This window comes from Emiliania huxleyi (assembly GCF_000372725.1).
Source record: "Emiliania huxleyi CCMP1516 unplaced genomic scaffold EMIHUscaffold_23, whole genome shotgun sequence".
Lineage (NCBI taxonomy): Eukaryota > Haptophyta > Isochrysidales > Noelaerhabdaceae > Emiliania > Emiliania huxleyi.
Genome location: NW_005200333.1, coordinates 952177 through 972692, shown reverse-complemented (window position 1 = coordinate 972692; position 20516 = coordinate 952177). Strand labels below are relative to the sequence as shown.

Below are 20516 nucleotides of genomic sequence, written 5' to 3'. Positions count from 1 at the left end.
AGTGCGCCATGCCGGCGGGAGAGGTCTCTCACCGCCCCCCGGGCCGTCTCGAAGGGCCGTGCAGCCCACGCCACGAGGCGCTGCTGGCGGGAGCCTGGAAGGACTTGGCCTCGTTGCACCGCGCCGCGTTGATTCGCGACCACCGTCGGCCGCGGACGGCGTCGGCGTGGCGGCCGCGGGCGCTCGCGAGACGCGCCGCTCTGCGCTGGTTCGGTTCGTTCGACTCGTTGTGCCGCCGCACGCCCGGCGGCCGCGGGTCCCAGAAGTGGTTGCGCGGGCCTCTTCCTTTCGGCCGCGGGACGGCGTCGGGCACGTCGTCGGTCGCAACAGCGGCGCGGCGAGCCGCGGCACGTCGTTGCTGGCGCTGGTGGCTTGAGGTCGGCATCGTCCAGAGGTCGACGAGTCTAGAGCTTCAGCTGGTCGGGTGCCATGTTTGTGCGGAAAGTGGCAAATATATCTCTTTCATTTTGTAGCGTATTACGGGGTTTGCGATGAGGAGCGATCCGAACGTGGCATTCGGCTCTACCGCCGAAACGCAAGAGCACTGCACTGCGACGCATCGCGCTCATGCTAGCATCTTCCACCTCGCTCGCGGGCGCCGCTGATCTTCAGAGATCGCTTAGTTAGCATTTCTAAGTCATAAGCGCCAAGTTCACGAGCTGGGCTTGTGGCGCTCAGCTAGGTCATGCACACCCTCTGGGCGGAGCCGAGCGGAGCCGAGCGAGACGAGCGGAGCCGAGTGGAGCCGAGTGGAGCCGAGCGGAGCCGAGCGGAGCCGAGCGAGCCGAGCGAGCCGAGCGGAGCCGAGCGGAGCCGAGCGGAGCCGAGCGGAGCCGAGCGGAGCCGAGCGGAGCCGAGCGGAGCCGAGCGGAGCCGAGCGGAGCGAGTGGAGCCGAACAGAGCTGCCACCGCACCATCTGGCGCTTAAGACTTAGAAACGCTAAGTGATCTCTCAATCTCTCTCCGATCTTCTGGCCCAGCGAGGCCGCTGCGGGACACATCGGCGGCTTGGTTCGCTATTTGGGGGTGCGGCGGCCGCTGGGCGAGGCGAGCGAGGAGGCGGCGGCGCTGCTTGCTGGCATGGCTCGACAGCCAGCGGCGGGCGGGTCAACGCGCGCGACTTGCTTGCGGGGTAGGCGATGTGAACGGCGTCATGTGCTGACATGATGCTTGCCGCCCAGAAAGAAGGGCCACGAGCGGGCGGTCGACCTGCTTGCTGCTGCTGCGAGGGGCGGATATCAATCGACTTGCGGGGTAGGGTCTCTTTTTGTTCTCCTCACTATAAAGACCGCGAAAAAAGACGCCAGAAAGTTCGCGCCGCGATGATTGCTCAATCTGTCACCCACCCAACAAGATGGCAACTCCGGCGGCCGACGCCGGCTACGAGCTCCTCCTCGCCAACAGCCTCGAGACGGTGAGGCGGGAGTTCTCTTTTGCGTGAAGAGTTCGTGCCGATGAGCGATGACGACTCTTGCCGAGCTGTCAACTGAGGACGACGGGCTGCCAGGACCATCGTCGCTCGCTGCGTCGTCCCGAAAGCGCGATCGTCTAGCTCTCGAGGGTGGCATGTCCGTTGAGACGCAAGTTCTTGCTCTAGAGCAGGCCGCGACGGCGTTGCACGCAGCTCTCTCTGCATCGCTGCAACCTTTGCGCGGAGGGGTGTTTGCCAGCCTCCGACTCGCCGGCGAGCACGCGTCCCTCATCAAGGCTTACCGGTCTCCGGACCCGTTCAACGTGCACACAGCCAAGGGACACACTTCCCCAATCTTCAGTTTTTGCGCCGACTTTCCCGCGCTCTTTGAGTTGCGGGATGGCCTCTACTACGCCGTCGCAGCCCCGACGTGGCTGCCCTTTGAGCACGACGACGACGAGGCCTTCAAGTGCGCCGAGGTGAAACACAACGCCTCGATTCCGGATGTGGGCTGGTCAGATGTCGTCAAGGCGAAGGACAACTTTGTGTCCTTCGTGCTCGGTGTCATTGATTCTTCGCCCCCTCCCGCTCCCGAAGACGCCGGCCTGGTGGCTCTCTTTGCGGACCAGATTCGCTCCCGGCAAAGGGGCGGGATTGTGACGACGATGCTCGACGTCGATCACTTGGCCTGCGCGCTTGTGGCCCTGCAGCGCCGCGCACAGGTCGCGTCACCGCGCTACGACGAGTCCGCCTCTCGGGGGCTTTGGCTGCTGGCCCGACTGGAGGGCAAGCGTGGCTCGCTGCTCCTGCCCGGAGCAGCGCTTGTGGAGGAGGGGCTGGGTGGGTCGATCGACAAGGCGTCACACCGTCGATCGCCCTCTCTGCACACACCGCCGCGTCTCACGGCCCTTCATCTCTGTCTAGGCGTTCACCGGCCTGTGCCTTCGGTTCTACGAGGAGGCGAACAACGGCGTGCTGCGGAAGGCCCGTATGGCGGAGCAGGCGCCGCAGCGCGTGCTTGCAGCGGGTGCGGCTTCCGTTAGCAGCGTCTCCGAGGCCGCGAGCGGGGCGGCGTCCTCCTCCTCGGACAGTCTACGCCTCAAGGCGCTTAGCCGCATTCCCTTTGAGTGTGGAGAGAGGCCCATTGCGCATTTTCTTCACTCCTGCCGCGCAGGCTCTCGCCACAGTAGTGCCGCACTTGCGCATGATCGCTGAGGCGGCGGCGGCCATCGGCTGGACGGGCGAGGCGCTCCAGCACACACTCTTCCCCATCGCGCTCATGAACAACGTCTTCGGCGACGACCTGCTCGACGCCATCCGCGTGAGCGCGGCATGCACCTTCGGAGAAATGCGGCTCCTCAATGCCGAGACAGGGCTAACTGTGGAGGACATGGGCGAGACGGAGAAGGCGCAGTCGCGCAAGGCGCGGCTCGACGGCTGCCGCCGTTGGCGGGAGGCCAAAGACCCTGCATACTTGGCCCCGACAACGGGGCAGGGGATGCACGCACGCGACCTCCGCGAGGAGGAGAAGCGTATGTGATTTTAAGCCGCTGGTGCAGGAAAATTCGTTGTACTTTGAGAGCGCCTTCGTTGTTAATAGTAAACCCAATGGTCCCTTGCGAGCGTTCCCTCGTCGCAGTCGCACAGAAAAAGAAAGAAAACAGACAACCCAAGGGAGGGATGGGAGGACGGTCGCACGCAGAGAAAAATTCTTTTATGCTGGCACCTTCATGTGCCCCGTTGCTGGACAGAGCGGCCAAACAGACTCTCAGGAGTCCTGTCCGTCGTTCATCAGCGACAGCTCCAAGGACGCCTCGCCGCAGCAGCTCCCATCCGCGGTGAGTCGCGTGCCGCGAGAGCAGAGCACTAGCGTGTCAGGCTTCTCGCCCTCGCAGCCCCTGTTCTCGCCCTCGCTGACTGGGCTGAGCAAGCAGGACGATGAGCTTGAGCCGACGGGGCAGCGTACTGGGCGCGCGGGCGCGGTAGAGGCAGGCGACGCCGTGTGGACGCAGGCCATTGCCCACCCAGTGGGCTGCGCCAGCTGCGCGGAACCGCTGGTGGGCGAGGGGCTGCCCATGCCTGGGTGTGGGCACCTGGTATTGTGCCCGCCGTGCTCGCGCGTGCTGCCGCAGCTAGGGCTAGGGCCGTCGGACATGGCGGACTGGTGCAGATTCTGCTCCACCATCGGGCGGCAAGGTTCGAATGCTGATGTCGGCGTCGCCGTGCTCGGACCACACGCGCCCTAGTCATCGCACACCTCCACACAGCCATCTAGGCATCGCGATGCGTGATCGTCCTCCGCAGCGCTAGAGCGCGCGCGCGCTAGAGCACAATAAATTGTGTGCAGCTCTATAATGAGAGTGCCGGCTCTCTCTGCTTGTGGTGGTGGGGGGGGCGGGGGGGGGGGCGGGGGGCGGCACGATTAATGTTGTCATATAATATCTGTGTGTGCGCTCGGTGAGCGATGTGCGTACACTCGAACACTTCACTCAGTCCTATCTCGCCATACCGCGCGAAAAAAACCGTCCACACCAGGGATTTTTGCGGGCGTTGCCGTTTTGGCTCACACGTCAACATAAGAGTACGGTAAGTGCCTGAGCTGTCCACACATGAACCGAATGGCGGTCTCGCGGCTCAGAGCGCCCTCATGATCTCCCGCAAGCAGATTGCCCCCTGCGCGCCCTCATTGGAGAGTGCCGTGAGCCGGACCACGAGGAAGTCCAGCCGGTCGTCCTCGCCCGAGGGAACGTACTGCGCCCGGCCAAGGCGGTGCAGCAGCAGCGACCGCCACAGCGCCTGCGCGAGGTGCGAGAGCATGGGGGCAGGCGCAGCCGGAGGCGCCGCCTGCGCCTCCTTCACCATTCCACCCTCGACGTCGCCGTCGCTCGCAGACTCCACGGCTGGCGGGCCCGAGGCTGGCGGGTGAGCCTCAATGTGGATCGCCGGTGGGAGCGCACACGACCACTCGTCGGATCGCCGCAGCACGAGCGCGAGGTCGGCGGCGCGCCCTGTGACCCCGTCGGCCGATCCGCTGATCTCAGTCGCCGCGATGTCGGGATAGACGATGGCGCCCCTTGGCAAAAAGAAATCGTGGCCTTTGTTGCTCGAGAGCTCGACCATGGCCCCTCGCGGCCCGTCCGCAAATGCCATGCGCAGAGTGCCCCTCGGGAGCGCCTTTTTCCCGGCACTCTTGCGTCGCACAGCAAGCCGGCCGTCGTCGAGCCGCCGCATGAGCACCTCGCCATAGCGGGGGCGCAGCTCGTGCTCCGCCTGCTCTGCGCCGACGGCGATGCGCAGCGGCGGCGCGCGGTCGCGCAGCAAGATGAGGTCATCGGAGCGGCGCGGGACCTCGTGCGCTTGGACCGCGTCGAGGAGGGCGCTGGGTCCCGGCAGCTGAGGGTGCGACGTGAGCGCGAGCGGCTCAGTCTCCTCTGCGCCGGGTCTTGAGACCCATATCGTCGAGCGGGTTGGCCCGTGCCGCGAGACGGCCCGCAGGTGGAGCATGCGCCTCGCGCCGCCGTTCACCTATGCGCGCGGATGGATGTGCCGTGCGGCAAAGAGAGGGAGCGGCAAGAGAGCGCGAGCACGCCTGCGCAATCTTGAGCAGCCAGTGCGCCTGCCCCGCCGCCGGCTCGCATCGGATGGCGGAGATCCGGCACACCGACTCCGTATCCGGGTAATGTGCCGGCGCTACGAAACAGCGGAAGTCGGACGATGCCCGGGCGGCCATGTTGGGCGCGCCCTCAGGAGCGGCAAAAGAATTTGGAGCGACTTCGCAGTCGAGCGCACACTCGAGATACCATACAGACATGGATGCGAAACAACGACAAGACCAAGGCACGGGCAGAGGAACGAGAGAAGAATATAGGGTGGATAAAGCGCCTGTTCACGGCATGGAGGGTGAGCCACACCGAACGTACCAAGCGAAGAGCCGAGCGGAAGGAAGCCGGGGAAGACGACCCCGAGGAGGACGAACCAGTGGAAATCCAGTTGTCAGCCGTCACGATGCATCCGAAGGGGACCCCAGCGCCGGCAGCATCCGTGGAGGCACAAGTATTCGAAGAGAGAGTGGACCTGAGCAACGATATGACTGGGCGGCAAATGATAGCAGTGGGCGTCAGAAGACTTGTCCTTGCTCGAGGAGAGCTCGATAGACTCGAGGGGCCAGGATATGCAGCAAGGAGGGCAGAGCTGCGCCGAGCAGCGAGAGCAAGGGAGCGGCAGGCGGCGGCGCCGTCGCAGGACGAGGCAGAGGAGAGCGACGCGATAGAGGAAGAAGCGACAAGGGAGACCACGACGAGAAGGGGGCGACCGCGAGGTGGCACGAAGGTTGAAGCGAGAATCGGCGAGAGGCTGCGAAGAGAGATAGGAAGAGGCGGACGCCCAAGGGTGGGCGACGGCTAGCGCACCACACCCCTCTCCTTAAAATCCCTGTGTGGTGGCGGCGTGCCGTCCTCCCATCCCTCCCTTGGGTTGTCCGTTTTCTTTCTTTCTTTCTTTTTACACTCGAGATGTCGTGTCCCTTGTCAGGAGCAGGAGAGCCCCACCTGTGCCCCTGATCGTCCTTCCAAAATCCTGCTCGTGCAGGTGTGGACCCTGTCCTTCTCCCCCATCCCTCGTTTGGTTTGTCTGTTTTCTTTCTTTCTTTCTTTCACACTCGAGAATAGGGAGTCCACCGTGCTGCGAACCTGTCGCTGTCCCTTTTGTCAGGAGCAGGAGAACTAGGAGAGCGCAACCAGTAGGAGGCCCGCGCCTGCCCCCGTGCCGCCGGGTGCAACTTTGTCCTATACGAGAGGGGAATCCCTGGGACCCTGTCGTGTGGGTGAACCCTGCCCAGCCCCCCTCCGTGTCGCGATGCGCTCCCCGCTCCCGTTCCCCTGTGTCCCTGATCGTCCTTACAAGATCCTGCTCGCGCAGGTGGGGACCCTGTCCTTCTCCCACCCCTTGTTTGGTGTGTCCGTTTTATTTATTTGTCATCATGCTGTCGTGCCTCTCCGCAGCCGCCGCGCTACCGCGGCCTCCGCCGCGGAAGGTGGCCCGCGCCTTCGCGAATCCCGTCTTGCGGCTTTTGCCGGATGCCCACCGCTTGGCCTCATTGCGGGGGCGGCCACCGGGCCGTGCCATGGCCGCCCCCGTAGCTCGCGAAGCTGCGAACCGGGCTGCGTCCACTGCGCCGCGCCGGCGCGCCGCGACCGTCGGCCCCCGGACTCGGTTCTTCGCGGCCTGCGCCGGAGAGTTGGCGGTCGTGCGCTGGGTGGTGATCGTCATCTGTCTGCTCTGCTGTGCTTCTCGCTCGTGCGTCCTTGGACTTGTGCTGACCTCCTTTCACCTCCTGCTCTCCTATGCCACGTGGCTGTGTGTGTTTGGGTTTCTATGTTTGCGATTTGGATTTTGGATTTTCCATTTGCACTTTGTTTATTTATTTATACAGCCGAGAAATTTATTTTAAGGCGCTATACACTCGCTCTGCACTGCACCACCTCCAATCGCGCCGCCTTGCACCTCTCCCTGCCCGAACCATGCAGCCTGCCGCTCCGGAAGACGCGCCGATCCACAGGAAATTGGAGCGAGTGGAAATCGTGCTCGGCTTCCACCTCCGCAGGCCGGAGGTCTTTGGCATGCGGAGCGGCGACATCAATGTCGCCATGTGGTCCGAGCCGCGCGACTCCTCAACCGCCTCGTTTCTACTCGGCGACAAGCCCCACGGCGTGCCTCATCTCTACAAGACGCCGTTTGGGCATTTCTTCAACTGTGCGTTCGAGGCTTTTGGTGCGGCGGCGACCGACACTGCGACCGCACACCCAAGTCGTCTCCCGTAACTGTGCCTTTGCTTCAGGCATGGCGAGCACGATGCCGCCCGACGAAAGCGGCGCCGCGCGGGCGTGCTGGGTGAAGAACGTCATGCTACATTTCGTCGACGGGGGGCAGTCCGTCTTCCACGGCTACCCGATGGCCTATCGATTCTTCGAGCAGGCTGATGGCGGGTGGTCGAGGTGGTATGGCAACGAGATATTTCTGAAGAGCCTCGACACGAGCGACTGGCAATCGCTGCCCAAGCCCCCACCGCTATGGCTCCCGGGCCAGGCAGTCAAGGAGGGCGCGGTGAGGAGGGGGCGCGTCCGTGCGTGTTTGCTCGAGGCCTTGAGTTTACCATTCCCGGTGGGCGTCTCGTCTTGTAGGTGATGCCTGACCCGCATGGACGATTGATGGACGCTGCGGCGTTCGCCAGCAGCCAACTGCGGCAAGTGTTCCTAAAGGACCGGATGCCGAGGTGCCCGGCCGCGGCCGCAGCGACGGACGGAGGCGAGGCCGAGGGCGGCGGCGATGGCGGAGTATAAGGAGGGGCCCGTCGAATCCCTGGTGTGGACGGTTCTTTTTCGCGGTATCCGCGGCGGGATACGGCGGGATATGGCGGGGTATGGCGGGATACCGGGAGATACCGGGAGATACCAGGAGATACCAGGCGGGAGATACCAGGCGTCGGCCGGTCCGACCGGACGCTGCAGTCGCTGTCGTCCTCGCTCTCGTCCATGGCCGAGAAGCGTAGACTATAGTCGAGCGCGTCGGAGAGTGTGTTTCGACACGGAGTGGTGAGCGAGCCGAGGCGAGAACACGGCGAAAAATTTGACGCGTCGCACAACAGTAAAGCCCCCCCCCCCCCCCCCCACACACACATACACTCGCAGATCCGAGAAAAAGAGTTTACCTGTCCACTACATGGGAGGAAATCGCAATGCGCTCCCCGCTCCCTGTGTCTCTGATCGTCCTAGTTAGTCCTAGACTAGGTTCTAGGTAACCTAGACAAGATCCTGCTCGGCAGGTGGGGACGACCCTGTCCTACTCCCACCACTTTTTTGTGTCCGTTTTATTTATTTTATGGGCCAGAATTGGAGAGAGAGAGAGAGAGATGTTTTTGTTTTTGTTTTGCAGAATTGGCAACTCCACCGCACCATCATACTCGCTGTCAGTCGCGTCAGAAGAGCTTCACATGGCAGAGTGCGCACACTTCTACAGTCAGTCTGTATTGGGAGAGAGAGATTTGGCCTGTCCAAGGGTTTCCTCTCGCACCCTACCTGGTTTCCTTTCCGTGTTTCATGCTAGTTTCCCTAGAGCACCCTCTAGTTTCCTGGGGAAACTCCGTGGAAATGATCAATTTCCCGGGCGTCTGAGCCGAGTCTGGGTGAGGCTGATTTGGGCCCCAAATCAGCCAAATCGGCAAAATACCGGGGTGTTTTGCGGGTATACCTGCAACCCCCCCGGGTATACCTGCTACCTGGACAATACCAGGTAGTTTGCCGATTTCCTAAATTTTGCCCCAGATTTTGCCCCAGACCAGCTCTCTCCTGACTCCTCTCTCAGACTCACTCAGGGAAACTCGCGAGTTTCCCGCGAGGGAAACTCGAGAGAAACAGAATGGAGGGCAATGGAGCTCCAAGCAAACCACCATCTGGAAACTTCTGGAAACGCAAAGTGCTGGGGACCCTCTGGTTTCCCTCTGGATTGAGGAAACCCTTGGACAGGCCAAAGTGCAAAGAGAGATTTTAGAAAAACAGAAATTCTCGTGTATTGTTTTGTTTGTATTGGTGGGCTGGGGGCATAACCCCAAACACAAAAGAGTTGTTTGGGAGGGGTCGGCGTACCATGCGGAATCGACCCTATCCAGTGCTCAAGTGCTCAAGTTGTTTGGGAGAGATTTCTTGTCGTGAAAATCAACAAGAAATCACGATGCGCACAGTGATTTGGGCTCGGCAGCTTGTTTGAGAGAGAGAGAGAGAGTCTTGTCAGCCCTCAGCCTAGCTAGGCGCTAGGGCGGTCCCGTAGCCGAGAGAGCCCGCACCGATGAGTTCGAGTGCTTTGCCGCGCCGGGGCTAACCCACTCCGGAGTTTGGCTCATCCCGGCTGTCGGACGGTTTGATATGGGCGGCCGCGACTTCACCTGCGCCCTCGACGCATTTGGGAAATGGTCCGTCGCTCCCCGCGCCGGCGCACACGACCGCACTCGATTTGTACCGGATTTCGATGCTAGTGGCAAAACTGCGGGACCGAAAATGGCGTTTCATTTCGCGCACCTGCTGTCCGCCGCCTGCGGCGGCGGCGCTCCGCACCCCTGGGCGCGCTGCGAGATGGTGACCGGACCCGCCCGCGCTCTCCCAGGCACAAGTTCGAGCTCGACTCGGACAGAGGCGCCATCTGCTTCACGGCCGAGTTCATGCAGACGGGCTTCTTCAACGAGTCGACCAAGGCCGGCACCGTCGGCGCCGGCATGCTGTTTTCCGAGACAGTCCCTCCGCGCCCGCTGGCGGTGCGCCTTCGGGCGATGACGGCCCCCAACGACAACGCGTTTGTCAACACCATCTCGGTGGGCGGGCAGCACGTCGCTCTGACAGACAGCCCGGACAGGCTCGCCTTCTCGCTCAGCTCGCTGGCGGTGCGAGGCAAGCTCCGCTTTGACTCCTCGGCTCGCTACCCGCGCCGCGCCCTTTACCTGGAGACCCTCGGGTCGGCGCACCCTGTCCCGCGGCCCGGCTCGCAGACGCCGCTCGGGCTGTCGATTGCCGTGCGCACGCCCTTCATGGACCAGTCCGAGGTGAGCGTGTACGCGTGGAGTGGCCCCACCACCAGAGAGCTGCTGGCACGGCTGCCGGTCAAGGACCGGGTGCCGTACCTGCACTCGTTTGGGGTGCTGCGCCGGGCGGTGCGCTATAGCCTCGAGCGCTAGCCCTCGCTCACCATGCACGCTCACCAAACTGAGGGGAGTAGCTGGAGAGGCGTGCCGGCTCGCGGCCGCAGGTGCTGCTACCTCTGCAGCCGCTCAGCGTCGACATGCGGCCCGCCCTCTTCGGCACACCGCTGCAGGCGAGCAGAGAGAGCGAGCGAGCGAGCGAGCGAGCGAGCGAGAGAGAGAGAGAGAGAGAGAGAGAGAGAGAGAGAGAGAGAGAGAGAGAGAGAGAGAGAGAGAGGACACGAGCTGCAGGCGAGTAGAGAGAGAGATATAGCGGGCTACGAGCTGCAGGCGAGCAGAGAGCACAGAGCGGTGTCGAGGGCCTCCCGCCGCGGCCCCCCGAGGCATTAGGCAGCCACCACCCCCGCTGCAGGGCCTGATGCGCGAGCTCTCCCCATATCTCCCCATATCTCCGCCGTATCTCCCCATATCTCGTCTGCAGGGCCTGATGCGCGAGCTCTCCGTCAACACCACCTTCGTCGTGCTGCCGCTCGCCGGCGGTGGCACCACCCTCCGCACCTTTAACGCAGGCGGGCGCTACTTCTTCACGCACGTCATCAACACGTACGAGGAGGGCGAGGGCGACGCCGCCACCCTGGTGTTCGACGCGTGTGTCTCGCACCTCAACCCGTTCCACTCGACCGCCATCGCCATCGCCGCGCAGCGCAACAAGACGCGGCGCGACGCCGGCGGCGCCATGATGCACGCGCGCCGCTTCGTGATCCGCATCGCAGGCCCTCGGCGCGGCGAGGTGGTGTCGTCCCTCCTTTCGCGCGCCGGCCGCGAGGCCGACTTCCCGCAGATCGACAGCCGCTACCGAGGACGCAAGCACTGCATCTACTGGGCCGTCCTCTGGCGTGCCGATGGCGTCGCTTACGGCGCAATGGCGATCGATCGCACAGACGTTTGCCGCGGCGAGCCGTGCACGCGCCGCGCGGGGCGACACGCCTCCCCCCTCTCACCGCTGGCCGCCCCCGCCTCCAGGCAAAGTCACGACGTGGATGCGGCCGGCCAGCTTCCCGTCCGAGCCGACCTTCCTCGCCTCGGGTGAAGAGGAGGGGCAGGGCGCGCTGCTCGTGACGGTGCTCAACGGAACTAGCGGCCGCTCGTCCTTCCTCACGCTGGATGCTACCACGATGCAGCCGACCCTCGAGGTACCGCTGCCGGTGCGGATACCCTTCACCACGCATGGGCAGTGGTACCCGCCCGGTGGCTAGGTCGCATCTCCACACACCCAATGAGCTCCACTGCAAAGTACCCCCCCCTTGCATGCCCGATCGTGTGTGTGTATGTGTGTGTTTGAGATTGGAAGATACTGTAAGTTGAATCGTCTCCTCAGATACATACATACTCTCTATCCTACACACGGCTACGACTGACGGCTTGTGTGCAGCAGCCAGCACACACGTGTACACACACCCGTATATGCGGAGATCGTATGCCGGAACACTGTCCGTCACACGCAAAATATGACACGCAATGGCCAATTCTCAGATCTCACATATGACATAAGTCGACCGTCACAGTCTCGCGAGCGCGAGCCGACACTGTATCTTACGTGATTGTACGCGTGTCTCTGCAGGTGCGGCTCTCTATGTGCAAGATAGGAACTAAAGATGCGAGACGCCGTCAGCAAGCCACTGCCGCGTGGAACCGGACCTTGAGTGGCGCCTCGCCCGGCAAGTCAACCACGTATCGGTCCCCCTCGACGTCTCGGATTGACCCGGCGCGACCGTTGAGCTGCGGTCGCGAGATGACGTCTTGGATGGTCACACGCGTCCTCTGTGGCAATATCACGTTCTCCGGCTTGAGCGCCACGACGCCCTTGCTCGTGAGGCCCTCCATCCGGTAGCGCTTTGTAGCGCGATCAAACGTGGCAGCGGCCGCCACCTTACCATTGAGCTGCGGCTGCGAGGTTCCAACCACGCGCGCCTCGGCCACCACCTGGCTCACGTTCTGGGTGCGGACAGCGAGAGAGACGCCCTTCCCGAGAGACACCACATAGCGGCCTCGCGCCTCGTCCCACTGGTCGATAGTGCCAGATGCGCCGTTGAAGTTCGCTTGGCTGAGGTCGCAGAGTCGAACGGGCGTGCCGTGCGGCAGCACGTCGGCACGAGGAGCACGCCGTCCACCGCTGGCAATGCCCGTGCTGCGTCGCAAGCCACTGAGCCCGGCAAAGATGTCGTCGAACGGGTCGTCTGCCGACCTAAACGGGTCGCCCTGCGAAAAGAACTGGCGGAAGAGCTCTTCGGCTCGCGCGTTGTCCATGCTGCGTCCACCTCCGCCCGACGAGAAGGTGAACTTCACTCCACCGTCCATTGGCCTCCCGCCCATCCCGCCAAACCCACCTGGCATGCCGCCGCCGCCACAGCCGCCGCCGCCGCCACCGGCCTTGAGCCCCTCCTCTCCATACTGGTCGTAAATGGTGCGCTTTTGCTTGTCGGACAGCACCTCGTAAGCTGCAGCCGCGTCTTTGAACCGCTCCTCGGCGGCTGCACGTTCCGACTCTGACTTGGAAGTCCACTTGTCTGGATGCCACTTTACCGCTTGCTTGCGGTATCCGCGCTTGATCTGCTCGTCGTCTGCGTCACGACCTACACCGAGTATGGCGTAGTAGTCCTTGCCCATGCCTGCGTTTGCGATCGTGGCTTCTCCTCCTCTTCTCCTCCTCCTCCTCCTCCTCTTGCGACACGCTCTGGACCACTCTGGACCGGAGCAGGTGATTTTATTTTTGCTTGGGCGGCCAGCGAAATTCTTTGAAAACCTTTGCCCTACCTACCTACCTACCTACCCTACTTATGGGAAACTAAAAAGAAATCACGGGCGATACCAACTAAAGTGATGGTCCGGCGCGAAGAGAGGGGGAAACCCGACGGGAGGGCCCAGACCTACCCTACCTACCCCGGCATGCTGGCCGCCCAAGCAAAAATAAAATACACCTGACCCAGAAAAGAATTCGAGGAAAACCACAAAGGTTCCTCCTTCCCGCGTTTGGTCGCGCTGTGTCCAGAACGTCGAGGTTGTCTGCCTCGATTGTTGTGTGCGTGTCTTGGGTCCGGAGCAATCCCGAGGGATCCAGCTGATCTGGACCGCTCGATTGGAACACACTGCAAGTCGCCGAACCACGCACTCGCCTGGTAACACTCGGGCCCGTGATGCTGGACCTCATGCACCCGTTCGACGACTACTACGGCAGGGGCAACCCATCGCGAGACACGGCGTACTACGACCGCATGCCTCACCAGTCGCATGGCTACAACCCGCACCAGCGCGCGCCTCGCAGCACTACCGACCCGTACAGCCACGCGCCTTCTAGCAATGCGCCTTCGTCCACCGCAGTGCCAAAGATCACGACCAGCTCTGCGAGCGACGAGTACATCATCGCGGCCAGCCCACCCTCCGGGCACGATCTCCGCGGTGCACAAGCCGTCCTTGTCGGCCCCTTTGAGCTCCAACTCACCGGAGTGGTGCAGCCTAAGGATGCCGCCTACGAGTACCTGACAAGTGGCCGCACCGGAGTCTACGCCGCTCCGGGCAGGAGGGGACTGCTTGGCGTCGCCCCACCGCGCAGTCTCCTCCGCGGCGATGCGCCGACCCAGGGCTGGATTGCGCTAGAGAGCGAGCACGGCTGGGTCCACACAGGAGACGTGCAGCTCTTGTCTCGCCCAGCGCAGCCACGCCACTTCGCGCGCACCGTCGAGCTCCCCGCCGACGCGCTGACGCGCCACGCCTCGAGCCACACGCTCGCAGCGGGTGGGCTCCAGGTGTGCATCCCACGCCAGGCGGCGCGCGTTGCGAAGAGGCCTGCATCAAAGGCCGCCCCGCCAAAGGCCCCCCCGACAAAATCCGCCCCAAAGACGGTGGTGGCAGAAGAAGCCGTCCCTGGCGATGGCGGGAGGTTGACGGCGGCAGCAATCCGCAAGCCTGCCGCACCAAAGGCTGCTCCGCCTAAGGCTGCCACGTCCAGGCGCGCGGCGCCCAAGGCGGCGGCAGCAACCACCGAGGCTTCTGCAGAGGCGTCCCACAAGCGCGCCGCTGCTGCCGCAACGTCCAAGCCGCCCGCAGCCGGCATTGGCCGGCACCTTCCCATGTCCGAGGCCGGACCCGTCCTGATGGAGGTGGAGGCGGCCGCCACCAACATTCAGCTACCTCAGGAGACGATCCAGCACTGGCGAGCGAGCGCGAGTGGCGGCTTTGTGCCGTGCCACGACGATTGAGTGGAGGTCGGGCCGTGGTTTTCATCGTATCTGACTAGTCATGGTGAACAAGGACCGTATAGGGTGGTGTTTAGTTCGTCTCTGTCTGTCGTGCAGCGTGAGTGACTCGCTCGGTCGGACACAGCCTACCTATTGACTCGTAAAATTACTTCGTCTCTTCAACAAACAAAAGACCACGCCTTAGTGAAAAGCTACCCACACCGTCTCCGCGCGGAGAGTCTTCACGTGCGAGAGACTCTATTTGCACGAAGTAATGCCGCACCGCAACGCCGTAAAAGAGGATTTGGATTTTTGCGACGCGGAATGGAGGCGGCCATCAAACCTCACGATGCGCGCGACAGCTGCTGACGATCTTCGAGCCCAGAGACTGCAATGCGCAGGGAGAATGGTGGCGTTTGGCGACCCTTGCGCCTCAGAGGTCCTCGTCGTGATTGCCATGGAGAAGCCAGGGCCAGGAGCGCCAGAGGTGCACGACGTTACCTCGCTCCACACCCACTGACCAATGAAGCTACTGACCACTGTAGCACCGGCGTGGGCGAACAACCTGCCCTTCTCGTACGCGCTCGAGTCCAGCCGGTTTCCCGGTGCTGGCAAAAGCGAGGCCGGCATGTACCTGAGCTATATCAATCGCGAGTGAGTGGAGAGGGGAAGAACTGACCCGGTCCACCTCCCTTATCCCATGCCTCGACCCCTCCAACCTCAGGTACAACGCCTTGCCGGAATACAGCGTCTTCCTCCACGGCCACAAGAGCCGTGATGGCGCTGGCTGGCACAGCCTTCCTCCAGCGGTGGAGCTAGCGACTATTCGCCAAGCAATGCTAGAGGGGGATCTGGACTACGCCTCTCTCAATAAGGCCTTGGTGTACGGCCACCTCCCGATGGACCTCGGCGCTTTGCGCATCTTTCACGCGCTGAGCGGCCTGTCGAAGGCCTTGCCGCCACTGCCGCCCCGCCGCGAGTGCTTCCTGTTCATGTGCTGTGCCCAGTTTGTCGCGTCGCGGAGGGCGATCCGCGCGCACCCGCGGTCGCTTTACCACGCTCTGGCGGAGATTGAGGCCCGGACGGCGCCTCTAGCTCTCTCCTCCGTGGGGTTCACGACGCTCGAGGGCACCACCATAGACGGGGCGAAGGCGGTGGGAGTGCTGCTAGAGTACACCTGGCACGCCATCTTTGGGCGGCCGTGGCTAGATGGGCAGCCCGTCGCAGGCGCCCGCGGAGCACTCTCTGCGCACAACCACACGCTCGCGTTCCCTAGCGAGTGCGGGCGGTACATGCACCTCAACGCCTCTCTCGCCGACACGCCCCTCGCGCGCCCCGGCGACCCGGACGCGCCCCTCGGCGTGGGGCTGCCTGGACACTGGCGCATGTTCAAGAACAGACTCTTTCGCAGGGACTGAGCTACCGCGGCTGTGTGTGAGCCATGGAAAGAAAGAAAGAAAATAGACAAGCCAAAGGAAGGATGTGTGTGAGCCATGGCAGTGGCCGCTCTCGACCGAATGCGGAATGGCCTCGGATACGTCAGTTAGTTGTGTTTGGCCGGGGTCGTTTCCCTGGCAACCTGCACAGACTTTAGGCTGAGACAGTACCGCTTCTCTCACTACCACGGTATGTATGTATGTGCACACTGACAAAGAAGAAAGAAAGAAAACGGAACCCAAGGGAGGGATGGGAGGACGGCACGCCGCTCCACCACACAGGGATTTTAAAAAGAAAGAAAGAAAGAAAACGGAACAACCCAAGGGAGGGATGCGGGGAGGACGGCACGCCGCCACCACACAGGGATTTTAAGGAGAGGGGTGAGGTGCACAGGGATTTTAAAAAGAAAGAAAGAAAGAAAACAGACAACCCAAGGGAGGGATGGGAGAACGGCACGCCGCCACCACACAGGGATTTTAAGGAGAGGTGTGTGATGCGCTAGCCGTCGCCCACCCTGGGGAGTCTGCCTCTTCGTATCTCTTTTCGCAGTCTCTCGCCGCTTCTCGCTGCAACCTTCATGCCACCTCGCGGCCGTCCCACTCTCGTCGCTCTCTCCCTTGTCACTTCCTCCTCTGTCGCGTCGTTCTCTTCTGCCTCGTCCTGCGGCGCCGCCGCCTGCCGGTCCCTTGTTCTCGCGGCTTCTTTCGCCTTTCGGCGCAACTCCGTCCTCCTCGCGGCGTATCCTGGCCCCTCGAGTCTATCGAGCTCCCCTCGCGCAAGGACCACATTTCTGACTCCCACTCCGATCATTTGCCTACAGGTCATGTTGTTGCTCAGGTCCACTCTCTCTTCGAACACTCGTGCCTCTACGGATGATGCCGGCGCTGGAGTCCCCTTCGGATGCATCGTGACATCTGACAACTGAATTTCCACTGGTTCGTCCTCCTCTGAGTCATCTTCCCCGTCCTCCTTCCGCTCGGCTCTTCGCTCGGTACGTTCGGTGTGGCTCACCCTCCATGCCGTGAACAGGCGCTTTATCCACCCTATATTCTTCTCTCGTTCCTCTGCCCGTGCCTTGGTCTTGTCGTTGTTTCGCACCCATGTCTGTATGGCAATCGAGGCTGCCTTCCCCACTACCTGTAGTTCACTCGTCACCTCTCCCGCGAGCTCCCTTCTCTTTCTTTCGGGTATGGAGTCCGTGAGTGCGGGTAGCGTGCAGGCAATCACGGGCGCTATTTTGTCGTACTCCTCTTCGGCGAGCGCCCCAAATCTAGACCCTTTCGCCTTTAAGGAGGCTGCCCTCGCTCGTCTCAGGAATGTGGCGGTGTCTTTAATGCACACTGACAGATCCTGCGAAAATTCTTTGTTGCCGAGCCTGTGCTAAAAAAAAAGAAAGAAAACAGACACGCCAAACGAGGGATGGGACGAGGACAAAGTCCCCACCTGCACGAGCAGGATTTTGGAAGGACGATCAGGGGGACAGGTGGGGCTCTCCTGCTCCTGACAAGGGACACGACAGCCTGTGTGCTGTGAGAGAGATTGGGGTGCTTTAAATTCTTTGTTGCCTGGCGCTCTTGCCACTGGCATTTCTGGCGGAGCGCGTCCACACTGCGTCGGCAAACGCGACGCAGGAGCTCGCTCGCTGCTGCCGAGATGCTGCCTACGAACAAGGAGAACGCGCGACGCGCCAATCTCAAGAAGCGTCGGCTGAGCCTCGAGAAGAAAAAGCCCGCGGTCCCGACGCAGCCCGTCGATCCGCACGCATCCTCTGCAGAAGCGGCCGCCGCGCCTGCTCCGCTTGGCTCGCCTGCACCCATGCCCGGCATGATTGATGTGCGCTCCTTGCGGCAGAACGCCGGCCCTGCTGCCAGGCCTGGGCCACTGCCACGCTCTCCCGCCGAGCTGTGCCCGCGTCTGCCTCACGTCCAGACGCTGCTCGGTTCGCGGTCTTGCGCCGCCTCCCTCCCTCACGGGCTGCCTGTGCCGCATGGGCTGCTCGAGCTCCTCGAGGAGGAGAGCGGTCTGCCGCGAGAGTCGGCTGCCGAGCGTGGCCCCGCCAACCCTGCGGCTCACACTCAGCAGCCCGACCCGGCTGCTCCCTGTGCACCGAGCGCGCCTGCCCCGTCGCACGGGGCAGGCGAGAGGGTTCCGCCGCCGGGAGGGATGATGGGGCGCGCGGCCGGCTCGGCGTCGGCGCGCGCTGTGCCCGCGGTCCCACCCGCCAACTTGCCCGCGGCAACGCCCCACCCTCCGCCGCCAGCGGTACGGAAGGCGCCAACGCCCCAGCCTCCGCCTCCGCCTCCACCTCCGCCTCCGCCTCCACCGCTGCAACCTCCGCCGCAACCTCCGCCGCAACTTCCGCCGGCGCCCGCTCCGCGAGCCCCTCCTCCGCCGGCGCCCGCCTCGCCGGCCGTCACTCCAGCTCCACCTGTGGACATGCCTCGGACAAGTCCTGGACGTGTCTTGGACATGTCCGGCTCGCCGGCCGGCACTCCAGCACCCAGGCGACGCGACAGATTCGGAGCAGCGGCCTCGACGCCCGGGACCAGCTCGCAGCAGGAGGTGCTTGCGTACGCCCAGAGCCGCGCCGCGCTCCAGACGCCCATCGCCGCCGCGCAGCGAGGGCACGGCCACAGCCCGCTGCGGCCGTCGCCGCAGCCGCCGCCGCAGCCACCGCCGCAGCCACCGCCGCAGCCGTCGACCGGACAGCCCGGGGGGCAGCGGCCGGGGCAGTCCAGATCATGGCCCGCGCCGCCTCGCACGCCGCTGCAGCCACAGCCGCTGCAGCCGCTGCACCAGCCCCTGCACCCGCCGCCGCCGTTGCACCAGCCGTCGCCGTCGCAGCTGCCGCCCCCGTCGAGGCAGCCTTGGCACCACGGTTGGGTGGCGGTGGGTGCAAGAGCTGTGGGTGGCGTCCCTTCACAGCCGTGCGTGTGGGTAGGCACGACGACGACGACGACGACGACGACGCGTTGGACGCGGCGGCATGGTACGGCGTGGATTTGGCGGCGACCGCGCAGCCGCAGCCGCTGCCGCTGCCGCTGCAGCCGCAACCGCTGCAGGCACCGGCGCCGGCGCCGCAGCAGCATTGGCTACCGCCGCAGCATTCGGCGCCGCCGCCGGCATCTTGCTCTCGAGCTACGCGGTGTTATTTGCGGGCCGCGCCCCTTCACACCCGTCGGTGGGAACAGGCGTCTCGGCCGGCACCGCCGCCGCGCGCGCAGTGGCGAGACTCAGATTCGTTGGCGCTGGCTGCGCCTCCACAGCAGCTGGCACCGGCTGCGCCTCCACAGCAGCCGCGCGGTGCGGGGGCGTCGGGGTGGCAACGCGCCGCGCAGCCGGCCGCGTCGCACTTCTCCTTGCCCCACCCAGCTGCCGCGTCCCCACGCGCTTGCCCCGCCGCCTTCCCCGCCGCTTTCCCCGCCGCCGCCGCCGCCTTCCCCGCCGCCTTCCCCGCCGCCTTCCCCGCCGCCGCTCCCGGGCCACTCCACGGCTCGCAGCACCCGGCGGCCCCCTCTGCAGCGCGGCAGAGCCCGCCCGCGTTTCCCCCGCCGCTGTGGTCCTCCCCCGCCGCCGCGCCGCCAGCTTGGGTCACGGCCAGCGCCCCGCCACCGCCCGCCGCCACCTCTCGCTCCCCCGCCCACCCTGGCCGCACCTCCGCGCGCGGCACGCCGCACGTCGCCCCGCCCGCGGCCAGCCGACCGCTGCACGGCGCACCGTACCAGGACGCCTACTTGCCGCAGCCGGCCTCCGCCCTCCCTCGAGCCCTCCTCGACGCTTCCTCGCGAACCTTCCGCGAAGCTTCCTGTAGGGCGCGTGCCGGCCGCTGTCGCCGTGCGCCATGTGCGGCGCTTCCTTCGCGGCTCGGTCGAGCGGCGAGCAGCTGTGCGCCGACTCTGGCCCCTCTCGTGCCACACGCACGCCAGCTCCTAGTCCGACGCACGGGCGGTGGCTTGTCTCGCTTGTAGGTGCGCGGAGTGCATCTCGGCGGTTGGCGCGTTTTGACCCCCTTTTGGAGAGCTTCCCGCCCGCCCGTTCTCCGTCGCTTCTTCTCTGTGGCCTCTGAGAGCACGTGAGCAGGCTGGTGGTGATTGAGGCGTGTGCTCGTTTACGTACTCACTACGAACAGTCTGTTGTGGAGTGGTGTACCTGTCGGGTCTCCGGCGACTCCGTGAGACTGAGATGAATTCTGGATTACAGGAACCGCGCCGCCTCTCCCCGTGAATGACACGATATGTCAACATCACGGTGTGCTCAATCTGAGTTCTGACGGGGCGTTTGCGGTTTGGCTTTGGGGGCCCCCGTCTGCGTCTCGACGCATGAGGCACCTCAGTACTTGCGCCGCCGGGGCGAGGTCGCCCTTTGCTGTGTAGCTCCGGATGCGAGCGAGCTCGCTGCCGAGCAGCCCTACAGCATGACATGCCGAGGAAGATCTGTGGGCTCAACCGGGGCCTCTTTCCAGCGCGAGGAGCGCGCTGACCGACGCGACTGTCGCGCACTGTGCCTTGGTTGTGCGTGACCACCTGTGTCCACGCCTCCGACGCGCCCGGCATGGAGTAGACGGCGATACTGGCGCGCTGCCGCTCGACCTCGGAGACGGTGGTGATGAGGGCTCGCAGCGAGTGGAAGGCAGGCGCGACGACCACGACTGAGGTCCTGTCGCAGCAAGGCGATGGAGACGCAGTGAAGTAGCGCCATCACCCTCTCGGCGTGTGGATGGGTCCGCGCACCACCGTCGGCGCGTGCACTC

At 64.0% G+C, this 20516-nt stretch overlaps 5 protein-coding genes across 5 annotated transcripts; 4 read left to right on the top strand and 1 right to left on the bottom strand.

Annotated features, from left to right (window-relative positions):
- The first annotated feature begins 1464 nt into the window (after window positions 1-1464).
- EMIHUDRAFT_463299 (hypothetical protein) lies at window positions 1465-3009 on the top strand. The gene is made up of 3 exons (XM_005779626.1): window positions 1465-2268; window positions 2336-2515; window positions 2586-3009. The coding sequence occupies exons 1-3, from the start codon at window positions 1567-1569 to the stop codon at window positions 2949-2951; spliced, it is 1248 nt and encodes a 415-aa protein (XP_005779683.1). The 5' UTR covers window positions 1465-1566; the 3' UTR covers window positions 2952-3009.
- Window positions 3010-9187: 6178 nt separating this feature from the next.
- Window positions 9188-11350, top strand: EMIHUDRAFT_450226 (hypothetical protein; the record flags this gene model as incomplete). The annotated part of the gene is made up of 5 exons (XM_005779625.1): window positions 9188-9374; window positions 9566-10106; window positions 10202-10267; window positions 10576-11054; window positions 11149-11350. Exons 1-5 carry the CDS (start codon window positions 9328-9330, stop codon window positions 11348-11350), a joined length of 1335 nt encoding a protein of 444 aa, XP_005779682.1. The 5' UTR covers window positions 9188-9327.
- A 97-nt stretch (window positions 11351-11447) lies between these two features.
- On the bottom strand, window positions 11448-12781 carry EMIHUDRAFT_435006 (hypothetical protein). The gene has a single exon (XM_005779624.1). The coding sequence runs from the start codon at window positions 12759-12761 to the stop codon at window positions 11763-11765; it is 999 nt and encodes a 332-aa protein (XP_005779681.1). The 5' UTR covers window positions 12762-12781; the 3' UTR covers window positions 11448-11762.
- A 454-nt stretch (window positions 12782-13235) lies between these two features.
- On the top strand, window positions 13236-14521 carry EMIHUDRAFT_435003 (hypothetical protein). The gene has a single exon (XM_005779623.1). The coding sequence runs from the start codon at window positions 13289-13291 to the stop codon at window positions 14348-14350; it is 1062 nt and encodes a 353-aa protein (XP_005779680.1). The 5' UTR covers window positions 13236-13288; the 3' UTR covers window positions 14351-14521.
- A 331-nt stretch (window positions 14522-14852) lies between these two features.
- On the top strand, window positions 14853-15747 carry EMIHUDRAFT_205258 (hypothetical protein; the record flags this gene model as incomplete). Its single annotated transcript, XM_005779622.1, has 2 exons — window positions 14853-14983; window positions 15054-15747. The coding sequence occupies 2 exons, from the start codon at window positions 14853-14855 to the stop codon at window positions 15745-15747; spliced, it is 825 nt and encodes a 274-aa protein (XP_005779679.1).
- Between the last annotated feature and the right edge of the window lie 4769 nt (window positions 15748-20516).

Coding starts and splice junctions, on each gene's coding strand:
- EMIHUDRAFT_463299 (XM_005779626.1), top strand. CDS start 1,567: ATGTCCGTTGAGACGCAAGTTCTTGCTCTAGAGCAGGCCGCGACGGCG. Junction 2,269..2,335: donor TGGGTGGGTCGATCGACAAG/GCGTCACACCGT, acceptor ATCTCTGTCTAG/GCGTTCACCGGCCTGTGCCT. Junction 2,516..2,585: donor CGGACAGTCTACGCCTCAAG/GCGCTTAGCCGC, acceptor CCTGCCGCGCAG/GCTCTCGCCACAGTAGTGCC.
- EMIHUDRAFT_435006 (XM_005779624.1), bottom strand. CDS start 12,761: ATGGGCAAGGACTACTACGCCATACTCGGTGTAGGTCGTGACGCAGAC.
- EMIHUDRAFT_435003 (XM_005779623.1), top strand. CDS start 13,289: ATGCTGGACCTCATGCACCCGTTCGACGACTACTACGGCAGGGGCAAC.